This window comes from Fulmarus glacialis, unplaced genomic scaffold (genome assembly GCF_000690835.1).
Source record: "Fulmarus glacialis isolate BGI_N327 unplaced genomic scaffold, ASM69083v1 scaffold35297, whole genome shotgun sequence".
Lineage (NCBI taxonomy): Eukaryota > Metazoa > Chordata > Aves > Procellariiformes > Procellariidae > Fulmarus > Fulmarus glacialis.
Genome location: NW_009224422.1, coordinates 9,830 through 22,624, shown reverse-complemented (window position 1 = coordinate 22,624; position 12,795 = coordinate 9,830). Strand labels below are relative to the sequence as shown.

The following is a 12,795-nucleotide window of genomic DNA, read 5'->3' as shown; positions in this document are numbered from 1 at the left end:
CCTCGGGAGGATCATGGCAAATCTAGTGCTGGATCAAGCGAGCTTATCTCCTGTACTCCCTGTCCCCGCCTTGCAAAAGCAGGGCATAAATCCACGTGTTTTGACCTTCCTGTGGAGGATGCTGTGGTATCCATCATGACCTACGGTAAGGCGGTATCTGCCCTGATCCAAGCCGACGTCACCCTTTCCAGGCCCGTAGTACCTGGGCAGAGGAGAGATGCCCGTCTTACCTGGGCTGGCACAAGAGTGACTACGACCCTCTGTTCCCTGCCTGAAACACCCACTGACATGAGTTGCAGTTTCATGGGCATCTTTTATTACTTAAAGAAGAGCTGAAGTCCAGATCTGGTCTCACTGCCAATTACCACCCTTGTTCGCTTCATCAGCTCAGTCTAGACTGGCACCAGGGAACAAAATCAGAAGGGACGTTAATTAAATTTGCAGTTGCTCTGCTCTGGCAAAGTAACTCCATAGCCTACAAATGGGCTGAGGTTAGCAGGAGGCAGAAAAAATGAAGGTGAATATAGCTTTTTGAGGAAGGGGGAGGAGAAAAATTAAAGCTTTGTTTTGGTGTCCCTGGTTTGGGTGACAAGCTACAAAAAATGAAAGCTGGAACTTTCAAAGGATCTTTTTTGAGACAGTAAATGCACTTTGGTCATTTTAATTTAATCAGACTCCTTTGAAAGCAGCAGCCAAAAATCTACTTCCTATGAATACATTTGGTTTTGAAAAAGTGGAGAATTCTGCTGGTCACAGGGGCTGATTTGACAAAGTCAGGAAAACTAAAGCAGGAGAGAAAACCCCAAGATTGAAGTTTTTGGCACAACAGAAATATTTAAGGAAGATGCTCCATTTTCCTTGGAAGCTGGTGCTGTCGATGAACAGCCCTCTCCAGAGGTCTGCTCTTGCTACAACTTTATGAGGGATAAAACATCATTTCCCACCAAACTTGGCTATTCTTACGTCTCTATTTGCGGGACCTAGATGCTTTTTCACGAGGCATTAGTGGAGCTGAAATTGGCACAACAGAAATATTTAAGGAAGATGCTCCATTTTCCTTGGAAGCTGGTGCTGTCGATGAACAGCCCTCTCCAGAGGTCTGCTCTTGCTACAACTTTATGAGGGATAAAACATCATTTCCCACCAAACTTGGCTATTCTTACGTCTCTATTTGCGGGACCTAGATGCTTTTTCACGAGGCATTAGTGGAGCTGAAAACACTCTTAACGCTCTTTCCCCACGTGTTTTAAGAGGTGATTTGACCCCTGTCTTCTGCCCTGGTGTGAAGCAAGGTGGGAGCGAGAGGGGCCGTAGGCTATGGGTCTACACTTCATGCTTAAAGCAAATACGGACCAGCTGATCATCTGCAGTGAATTAGCGCAGCTCTGCCCAGCGTGTCAGTGGCAGACCTGGCCGACACACTTGGGATTCAAACCTAGCACCTGCCACGGAGTCAGTCTGGATTTCTTGGTCCTAGGGAATGTTAGAGATTAGATCTGGATATCATCCCTCCCTAACGCTCAGGAAAACAGCAGTGGGTTCAAAGGATTTATTTGGTTTGGCAAAAAAACCCGTGATTTGACTTGGCAGAAGCATTGCTTCTCAAGAAGGAAAACCACCCCAGGTTGAATGGTGGGTCATTCCAATGAAACGAGGCTGAAATTGTTCACTGAAATTATTTTGAAGCTGGTGAATTTTGGTTACTTGCAAACCCTGTATTTTTGGCAAGTTTATCTACTCCCCCTCAGCTCCAGAGAATATAAAGAGAATATAAAGCCCCTGCTTATCACCTGCTTTGCCTCCAGCATTTCAGCATTTTTCACTTGTTACATTTTCACTTGCTAACCAGTTTCTGAAGCTGCAGGGCTTGAGGGTAGAATTTGGTGATCAGAGCTTTTTTCTAGACACAGCTTGCATTAATCAAGTTTTTGTCAAAGAACCATATAATTCATGGTGTATGAACACACCAGGAGTTCATACAAAGTTTTTATTATTCTCTATTGTCAAAGTTAGACCAAAATGCTCTCCAAAAAAAAACCCCTGTAATTTGTAAATAGAGGAGTTTACACTTCACTGAAGATCAAAGAGGAAACAATCTAAGATCAAAAATAATCCTGTGAATTTGGCTTTCATTTTTCTCCCCAGCCAGCAGCGTTTGGCCAATATTTTGCCCTCTGTCTTTGAACAAGTGCTATTAAAAAGTAAATGAAAAATGCTTGCCTTATAGGAAGTGCTTAAACAGGAAATTCACCGTCATATCATTTCCCGGTTGTTATAAAATTAGCTTTAGCAGAGAAGGGAGAAGTGGAGCAGTGAAGTGCACAATCGTTTCTCTTCGTCACGAACACCTTTAGGATGCTGACCCAAGAAGAGCAACAAGCTACGAGCTGAGGTCAGGAGGATGGCTGATTTGTAACTTTGATACTAGCTACTAAAATTGAGAAGGAAGGGGGAATAAAAGCAAAAGAGGTCACAGTTCTATAACACTGACAGTAACACACAGGTGATGGGTGCTGTCAACATTATAAACTATATACAAGACAGAGCAGGACTCTTTCTTTTCCCAAAGAATGCAACAACAACAAAAAAAGGTGTATATAACACAGTTGGCACATTATCGCGGGGATGAGGAAAGGGAGCTTCTCCTGAACGTTACAGGCTTAACTCATGGCAGTCCAGAGGACAGTTCATCTGTCTAAACGTACATCCTCTCCCCCTTCCTCCTTAAATATTTAGCGAAGACCAGGCCAGTAGCAGTGTCTGATGCAATTGTGGTGCTAATAAGACGTTAATAAATGCAAAGTTTTCCCTGAAAGGGAGCATCCTACTCCAGGAATAGATGAGGTGGGTGGGGGTTCAAGGAGTGACGTGTCTAGTGCCAACCTCTGGTGCATCTTCTGGCGGGCAATGGTAGCTCATCTGGCAGTCAGTTGGGTAGAGTGTCAAGCCCAAGGGACGCCGCGTGCTGCTTTGCCCGGAGCCTTAGGTTCTCAATACTCGTCGTTTTACTGTTCAGGCTTGGAAGGGAGCTGGAGGCCTGCAGGATGGGGGAGGACCAGACCTGCTGAGCGTGGGAGAGCGACTGGTAATACGACTGACAGTGCAGAGAGCTCAGCGGTGCCATGTTGACGTTCATGCCCAAGTAGGGCATGGCAGATGGTGTCCCCATTTCGAAGGAGGAGTAATGGACCAAGTTGTTGGTGGCCGCCATGTGCTGACGGAATTGCTCCTGCAGGCGGAAGAGGCTCAGGGGCGAGGAGGAGTAGGAGTGAGTCTGAGCCAGGCCACTGCTGGATGAAGGCGTCACGGTCGCACTGATAGGGGACTCTGTAGCAGGAGACAGAGGCATGGGGGTTATTTCTACAGGCTGGATTCAGGTGTTGATCCGCACCCCAGCAGGGCTTCTCTCTTGCATCAGGAGGGCAAATGAGAGGGGTTGTGTTAGCTCAGGAGAGCTAAACGTGTCTGCTCCATACTTAGCATCTTACAGCATAGAAATGGGGCTGACCTCTTTGCTGTGGCTTTCCTGCTGCCGCTGGGCACTGTTCTCCCCAGGCTCTAACCTGAGCTCTAACCTTTCTGTGCTCCTGCTACAAGAGACATCATGCCTTCTGTGGGTTCCGTTTAGTGCTGGGGACAAGAAGACAAGCCTGGGCAGCCTACCTGCAATCACCCACGCCGTAGGGAATAAGGGACCATACCCAACCACCAGCATCCCCCTTGGAAATGCCAGGTCCTGACACCAACCCCCATCAGGATGCTGCCTCTCACCTGCTTTTGGGCTTGCTCTCTTGCAGTTCAAAGCCTTGCTGTCCACACCAGGGCTCTTGTCCACTTTAGCCTCGTCCAAGGTGCTCTTAAACTCCTCCTCTCTGTCGGTCTGGTCCTCGGGCGCTGACTCACTGGCTGACTGCTCCGACAGAGTTAGGTTGAGGTCCGTGCCTACCTCAGTCGGGAGGCTCTGGACCTTCTCAGTGTCAGGGGTGGTGGCCTGGGTCTCCAACATGGGCGGCTCCGTCTTTCCCTCACTGTGGCTCCCTTCACAGTCCTTCTGCTTCTGCAGCTGCTCCTTCTGCAGGCTGCGCTGCTTCTTCCGGAATTTGGCTCTCCGGTTCTTGAACCAAACCTTCAATGCCACAAACAGCAAGGGGGAAAAGTGGTGACAATCCTGCTTAGTGCCAAATTCAGCGTCATTCAGCCTGGGAGCTTCAGGGGAACCCCAAGTAATGAGGTACTGCAAGCCCACTGTGCCCAAATGTCACCCCATTTTGTTGGATCTTAGAGCTCTAACTTTTTCCAGTGCTTCTACAAATAGCACAACAAATATATTTTAAAAAATGTCCAGCCTTTAAGCCTTTATGTTGATTCTTTAAGCCACACCACCAGTGTTGTTTTCTGGGGGGTTTTTTTGTTGTTTTTTTTTTTTCTAAATTGATCGGGCAGTTGTGTCAAACCAGAATGTCTTATAGCTGAGTCTGATGACATTATATTGGCAGTACAGTGCTCTGTTAGTTTCTAAAACAATTCCGTTATAAGTGTACCAAAACTATGGCTGCAACACTAAAAATAAGTCATTACAGGCATAAGCTGTTGTCTGGGAACTGAATTTAGGGAAGGAGGAGAGAATCCATATTTTTTAACCTGAATCAGTAGACATGGATTGGAAGAAAAATATTTGCAAATCTTGTTAGTGTTGTTTGGTTAGTTAGATGAGGAAACAAAAATTTTGAAGATCAAAATGTCTTGACATTTATATAAAAGAACTATTTTTTTCTACTACTTATCCACTTCACACTTTTAAAGCCCAACAATGCAAGAACCTCCCCATCAGCAGGTTATGAAGCACATTGCGCTAGTTGAAATAAAAAAACCAAAACAAAACAAAAAACAAAACTAAGCCTTGGCCTGAGATGTTACAAATATTGACACTGGTGGAAAAGAGCAGCTGGAATTACTTGGGTTTCTGCTCTTCTGAGAAAGCCAGAAAAGCCTTGCAAATAAATAAATAAGTAGACTTCTGTTGATGTTTCTAAAATTTCCCCCAAAGAAATGTGAAAGAACAAATGAAAACCAGTGTACACTTCAGACAATCCTAAATTTAAAAAATGTGCCTGTGGATTAAGAATTTCTTTAGCAGTTGTGTGACTTCGGATGATTTTATCCCCCCTCCCGCCCCCACCTTTGATAACTTTACTGCCCAAAAATCTTTGGTTACAGTGGAAGAATCTTGAAAGGTCAAGGGAGCTGTCAACCCTCTGAGAACCCCGCTATATTCTTTTAAACATCCCCACTCACAAAACCACAAAATATCAGTACCTGGACTCTGGCTTCAGGTAGGTTTGTGCACATAGCCAGCCGCTCTCTCATCACCACATCTGGGTAGTGAGTCTTCTGGAAGGTCTTCTCCAGCGCCTCCAGCTGTTGGGCAGTGAAGGCCGTGCGACTTCGCCTTTGTTTGCGGTGCTGGGATCCATAACGTGCCTCCAAAATGATGTCTTGAAATGTACAGCCGTTGGAAGACAAGAAAAGTGGCCAATTTAATTATTGGAATTTGTATGCTGACAGTTGAGTAAAGCACTTGTAACACCAGACGAACCTACAAAATATTTTTTTTCATGGCTCTAGATTTAATAAAACACATACACACATTTTGCTGGTTAATTGAGGTGTCCGAGGAGATAAAACCTCTGACTAGAAAGCCTGTTCTGGAAAGGGAATATCTTTCTATGACAGCTGTGGAAACTGTTGAGACTCCAATGCTAAATTTGTTTGAAATAAGCCAATCTGCTCCAACAGCAGTGGGGCAGGACACGCAGACGCCCAGACCTCACCGTGGCATAAGCCTCTTTCATTAAGAAACACAATTAAAAACAAGGTGGGGAGATTCACCGTTATAATGAGGAGAGGGGCCCAGCACTATGTGTCATGTTCTCCTTGAAGCCAAGGGCAGAGCTTCAGTAGGCTTCAACGCTGCCACGATGCGCTACGCTGTTGGGTGGGAAGAGCCCATGCAGCTCGAATGCAGCTGCCTCTAGCTCATTTTGTTGGCTGCAGCTGCATTAGAAGACATGCATCTTCCCAGAAACCAGGCTGAACCGGCTCTTCTTTAGTGTCTCGTATGTAGCTCACTGTAGTCTTCAAGGCATGATATAGGAGAGCTGTTCTGGGCTCCAGTTCAGGAAAGCACTTAAGCTCATGTGCTTATGTGTATTTAGCTTGAAAGCACATGCTTTACTGAGCGTGGACACTCTCCAGCATCTGGGGTGGAAATGCCAGCCAGGAACCAAGCCCAGCCCCACTGATTGCAAGCCCAGAACTCATGTGCTGAGCTCTTCTCAGTAGAGGAGCTACTCAGAAGGTCTGACTTTGCAAACCGGGCTTGCAAAATTGAGGGCAGAGAAGAAATTCAGACTGGGGAAAATCTGGGGCCAACAGTAAAGGGCTTATTATTTTACCAGAGGCGTTATTATTGCTCAAGAGCTAGTGGGAGTAGAAAGATCTTAAATCAATGAAAGTAAGTTACTTTAAAATGAAAAAAAAAAAAACCACCACCCTTTTATTATGCAAGTTGGGACATGCTGTGCTACAGCATCGGAATGAAATAGTCTGGCGAGAGGTTTGCTCTCAAAGAGGAAATGCAGAAAGAGCTGTGTCTGGTATAATTTTTAATTCAGTTAAGAATGTGACTTCCAGTAGAAGGGAGGAATGAACACACTAGAAAACAACCTAACAGGGAGAAAAGTCGGCATTATCAGTGCGCGGAGCCAGATGAAGGCTCTTGCTGCTGTTTATTTGTGCTTTTGTCACGAGCATCGTGGCGTGAATGTAAACAATAAAACAAAACCTGCTGTCAGGCCAGCCCCAGAACCACACAGCCAGGTTCCAAATATGTTGGCTAACGAGCGTAGCAAATCAGATTTGCGCTACTCAAGCATTCCTCTTCCAAACTTCCAGCTGTTTCATTCTAGGTCAGCATTTGCAGCGCCTTTCTGGGCAATTGCCAAAGCCACGTGGTTTTGGCAACCTGGAAAAGACGTGATCAGGCTAAAGGTCTTCGGCCAAATGCAATATAGTGTTGGTTGCCTACAAGAGACTTTTGTGTTCGAGGTATCGGAGCTCCTCGGGGAGTTAAAACGCTGGTAATAGCTGCCACTTTGGAGGCAAAGAGACCGTCCTTGATGCGTTCAGACACAGCTCACAGTGCAGCCAGGCAAGGAGAAGGGATGTTCCAGGACAAGAAATTGAAGCTACCCCCAGATGTTTTACAAAGCTAACATTTGTGTTTCAAGTACAAGAAATCAGGAGAAAGGACACTGGTTAAACACCCTACCTACAGGCTGGAATATTCCTGAAATTCTAGAGTAGAGGTTAGACCTACCAGCTCCCCAGAGGCGGCAGCTCATGCATTAAGTTTGCCACTCCAACGAGAGCCAACCAGCAATTATTTTAATGTTTTAACTATGTTTTCAGGCTTTGTGCAAGAAGGAGAATATAAATTGCAGGTGAGGCTTTCCAGTTACAATCAGAAACCTCTGTTTTTCTGACTTAAGGTCATTTGCTTTTGTGCTGCTTTATTCTGACTGTCCCTGGAAGGCAAATGAGATCTATAACCTGCACTGAAAGATATTCAGAAGTAACAGAATGTGAAGCAAACTGCAAAGGAACCAGCTCGTAGGTATATAATGCCTATCCTACCAATGGTAAGCAGACAAGGGGACGGTGGGATTTAATTTGGAAAGTCTTCCAGGTGGGTTATTAATTTTAAAGATAAGAGGTCAGAAAACCAATTGAATCTCTCGGTCAAAAATATGAGAATAGCTTTTTTATTCTTTTTTTTTTCTCTCCCTCTGCTTTTACCCTAACTAGGGTCAAAGCCATTAAGTCCTCCATGCTCTACTGTAAAAGATACAGGTGATCACAAAAATCTTTCAAGAGATCCTTGCATCTAGGAAAGGGGCACCAATGCTAAATTTGTTTGAAATAAGCCAATCTGCTCCAACAGCAGTGGGGCAGGACACGCAGATGCCCAGACCTCACCGTGGCATAAGCCTCTTTCATTAAGAAACACAATTGAAAACAAGGTGGGAAGGTCTGCAAGGCACATTGCAGAGTTCAGGACCATCTGCTCCCATCTGACCACCTACACGCTGAAAGGATGAGGGAAGGAGGGGATGGACGACCAGGACAAGGAAAGTGCCCTCCTGTCACCACTCTGCAGCCCAGCAGTAGAGCCAGGATTAGAGTCCAGGTCTCCTTGATCCCACTTTGGTCCTTTTTTGATGAGGACAGCGACTCCCAGCTCTGCCCTATGACCTCCCAGAGATCCCATAGGCCACAGTGAGTGGTCTGAGGAACCATGTTAAGGAGGTCACTACTAGCAGCTCAATAAAGGAACATTGCTGGCTGAAGATTTGAGAGTCAGCTGTGGTTCACTGATCCAAAGAGTCTGAGACCTTTACCACCATGCCTTCATGGACTACCCACCTAGGAGGACTGTCCTGAAACTTCTGCATCTTTATTTTGGCTTAAGCCCATGTCTCTTAAATTTAGCCCACTAAAGTTGTCTGAGTAAATAATTTCTTCCACCTACTCTAGGCTGGAAGGAGTCACTCCATGGTTTGGTTTTTTTTTTTTCCTTTAATATCGGACAGCTAGAAAGCTATCTTAAAGCAGTGTAATTTTCAGACAATCAAGGAAGATTGTTCCATTCTGGGAAGGTCTCTTGAATCACATCTACGGTAACTTTTTGCTTTATTTCAGCATGCTGGTTGTCGGGTCTGCTCTACCACACTGCATCCAAGCCCTGACCAAAACTGTGATGTTGCAGCTGCTGCCCATTTGCGTTGCAGTAGCCTTTGATGATCTCAGCCAGATCTGGGTGTTTTGTGGTAAGCTGAAATGTAGAGCAGATATATTTGCCCTACCATACCAAATATTCTCAAGTCTCCATCAATTATGTTTGAACAATTCTCCCTACCAAATCATAAAATACTGTCTGGACTTTGCACTTCCTTTTAATGACAGCGTTGTTGTAGTGCTGTTACACTGACGGCTGAACACAGAAAACCAGATCAGATGCTCTGGAGCAGCGGCTCCTGTCCCACTGTCCCACCATCAACAATGCTGTGTAAATAACACTCTCTGGGTAAAGTCACATGTGACTTTCTCTGAGCCTAAAAAAACTCTTTTATGGAAGGCAAAATACAACAGCAACAGAGAGGGAGCTAGCAGGACCTGCAAGAAAGTGTCACCCAAGCCAAGGTCTAGGATCCCCAGGAAGAATAGGTCAACGTGAGACCCAAAGAAGATCCAAAAGAAGATCATTTTCCAGAGAGAAAGAGTGGTTGGTAGGACAAGAAATGGAAAATAGTTGCAAGAAGGGGCAACGTGGAAGAACAAGCTGTGGCTTGGGATGGCAGGAGATGGCTGTTAGGGGATGCAAGTCCTGGGCCCCTCGCTGGGGGAATCCAGTTCACTGCATGCTCATATTCATTGTGTTGTTATTTACTAACAAGAAAGTAAAATTTTCTGCTATTTTTTGTTCACTTGTTAAAACATATTTCAGTGTCTTTTTAAATCTCTCTTTTCAATCCCATATAGTGGGGCTGCGTCCCTTCTCACCCCCGGGCTCCCCAGCCGTCGGAGGCCAGTCTGCAGCAAGGCGCAGCGGCCCGCTGGCGGCGAACACTGGAGGGCACGTGTCACCTGCAGAGCTTGGCCACACGGCCAGTATTCAGGAGCACACCATGCCAGTCGGCTACGTCACACTCCAACTCCCGAAAAAGAGTTTCACTCAGTGCTAGCAACAAGGGTTGTTTTCCCAGGGAACGGCAAAAGCCATGAGTTGTTCTTACCAGCCAGTCTCTCTGCCAGGGTGAGGGCATGCACCGAGGGCCTGTAGTCGGGGGCGTGCTGGGCTTGCTGAGCTGCCTGCTGGTGGAGGTTGTACATGGCGCTCAGTGAATTCATGGCGTGGAGGGAGTAACCGTTCACTCCATAGTGCTGCATGGCGACATAAACCTGAAAAAAAGCAGCCGGAGGAAAGAGGTGCTTAGGAACGTGCTATTCCAGCATCCTGGTGTCTGAACAGAGCTTTGGAAATGCTGAGCTCAAACTTAAGCTGCCACATGCAAGGCTCACTTCCAACCTCCCAGCTCCAACAGGTTCTGGGACAGGAATCAAAATACCTCCTGTAGACCTAAAGCACTAGTGACGCCGGTCTGGCTTCCAAGCTTAAAGATCAGCATCTGACTATATCCCGCTCATCATATGCTGAACAAAAGACGGAAGAGGATTTTTTTTACATACCATAATAAAATATATCATATTATTGTTACTTCTAATGAAGCAGCCTAGCTCTATCCCAGAACTAGCTGGGATTTTGTCCCTGTCATTGCCTACAGTGGGCTGTTCCATAATCCCATTGCTATAATGGCAAATAATCTTTCTTATCTGAACCCACTCATGCGTAATTTATTTCCATTCATTTTTCTTAAGGTTCTTCTTAACAAAACACAAACAATACAGAAAAAAGGGAAAAAAACCCCATGTGGTGTAAAAGAAAATAAATCTGTAGCGTAATAGGACCAAAATGTTATGGCTAAAGAGGGAATTAAGGTTTGCAATAAATACTGACATTTCATAGCTCAACAGCAAGGAAATTATTTCAAAAAACTAATGGCTTTTTTTCTACTGTGGGCTCTGCATGAAACTTCAAGCTGCTTTTCCTTACAGACCATCTGTAAAACTGAGCTAATATTGATCTCAAAAGCTGAGTGATGCTTCATTCGCCCATGTTATAAATGACTGAGGGCCTCCAGGATGCTGTTTCTGCAGTTTGTAAGACATCGGAAAGGAAGTTGTGAAACATTTGCTATAAAAGAAAATTTTAAAAACACCATTTACATGAGCAAGTCATCATCTGGAAAGTCAGAGAAGTCAGACCGTTCAGAGAAAGAGGTCCAGCTGGACTAACTTAAGGAAAGCAGACACGTTATCTAGGAAACCTCTTAGAAAACAGTTGTGATGACTGGAGGGAGGTGGTTCAACTCCCACGATTTTAGGAGAAACCTGATGCATTGAACAGCAAAAATTTGGATAAAAAAAAATCTGTTGTTTTTTCTGTACTGAGGAAAGACCTTCACTTTTGCCTGTAGAGGATTTATACCATGGAGGACAGACTCTCAGTGAAGAGGGAGGAATGGAAACAAATTAGTCCCACTACGCCCCGGCTCTGAATTCCCATTCTCTCCCAAACCACCTTGATGTAGGAAGCAGAAACATGGAGTGACCTTGTTTAACATCCAGAGACCAAGCTGTAGTTCCTGGGAAAAGCAGCTGAATTCTGTGTTGTAGGGTCTAGCAATGACCTGGGGCATCTTCTGGCTTCACCCTCGCAAGCATCTCTCCGTCACGGTGCCCAGGAACAGAGGAGAGAAGCCATGCAGCTGGAGTTTGGTCAAGCACCCTGCCAGCTCAGGGATGGTCCTCGTTGCTGTGGGATGGTTTTTTTTTTGACTGAGGGATTTTGTGTCATGAGTGTGAGCGCTGCCTTTGGGATTGTCTTCTCAAAGAGGCTGCAGTAATTATAAACCAGTAATTTGGGAATCTGGCACCCAGCCCCATTCCTGTTTCCCTGAGTCCCGTCTGCTCTGCCACCACATCATTTCAGTGCCGAGAGTGCTGGTGGAGGGCGACAGATCCAGATGTGGTTACACCACGAAGATCCGATACACACCCTGATGCCACCTTCACCTGCTTTGTGTCTCCCTGTTCGCCCACTCTGGATTCACTCCCCAATTATTCTTTAGTTTTAGACTCAAAAAAAAGCTCGGTGGCTATCCAGCACCTACATAGAATCATAGAATCATAGAATATCTCAAGTTAGAAGGGACCCACATCCCACCTTGCTTTGCGAAATGCCAGCCATATCCTTATGGCCCACGGAGAATGTTACTGGTCACGTCCTTTCCTACCACATCCTATATAAGAGCATAAGGAAAAAAACCCCTACCTCCTACTTCAAAGTACAGGCAGACAATTTTTATATGGATAGCTGATTTATTGAAAAATGCATTTAAGGGTGCCTGAGACATGTTTTGTAGCTAGTTCTGGAAAGCAGGGGAAAATCAGTTCTGCTTTGTTTTATGGTATCCAGGCAATTAATTTTGAATTCATTTTCAAAATGTTTCATTTCAAAATTTACCCAAGCTTAATTTTTAGAAAAGTGAAGACATCCCCAAAACAAAATAATAACCTTCATCTATCCCCTATCAAGGTTTTATTCACTCTAACAGGAGAGAAAGCCAACGCTATTCTAAGCTGAACTACTGCAAAAATGGATATTTTTGATTCAGATGCTGACCTAAACACAACAATGCCACAGCTCTGCTCTAATCGAGCTTAAGGAAGACCTAAGCAATGACAACATTGTTCGCTGGTTCTCTAATCAAAGTGAGGGACTTCACATCCAACAGATTTTCGACATTTGTATTTTCCCCATGATGGGTACACAGCAAAATTACAGCGGGGATGTTGCTTTGCTGGACGGCACAGCTTTGCTGCTGGTGCCACATGCTAAGGGACAGGAGTGTGTCAGTGACACGTGCTGTTGACGTGGCCACAGAGGACATCTCCCATCACCTGGAGAGGACCTGCAGGTCCCCGACCCGGACACTACCCTGGATGGTTCTGGTGGCATCTGCGGCGCAGCCTTACCCCGTCCTCAGCGCAGTTCGTTTCTGAAGAGAGTCATCCCACCCCAGCCGGCGGCAGAGCAGCAATCGGCGGGCAGCA

At 45.5% G+C, this 12,795-nt stretch overlaps 1 protein-coding gene across 2 annotated transcripts; it reads right to left on the bottom strand.

Annotated features, from left to right (window-relative positions):
• Positions 1–2,926: 2,926 nt before the first annotated feature.
• Positions 2,927–10,008, bottom strand: DMBX1 (diencephalon/mesencephalon homeobox 1). 2 transcript variants are annotated; one of them, XM_009582147.1, is made up of 4 exons: positions 9,855–10,008; positions 5,317–5,495; positions 3,772–4,126; positions 2,927–3,327 (listed from the first exon to the last, which is right to left on the bottom strand). In XM_009582147.1, exons 1-4 carry the CDS (start codon positions 10,006–10,008, stop codon positions 2,927–2,929), a joined length of 1,089 nt encoding a protein of 362 aa, XP_009580442.1. The 2 variants fall into 2 exon arrangements, with proteins under 2 accessions (XP_009580442.1, XP_009580441.1); XM_009582146.1 differs by having other exon boundaries at positions 5,317–5,512; positions 9,857–10,008.
• Between the last annotated feature and the right edge of the window lie 2,787 nt (positions 10,009–12,795).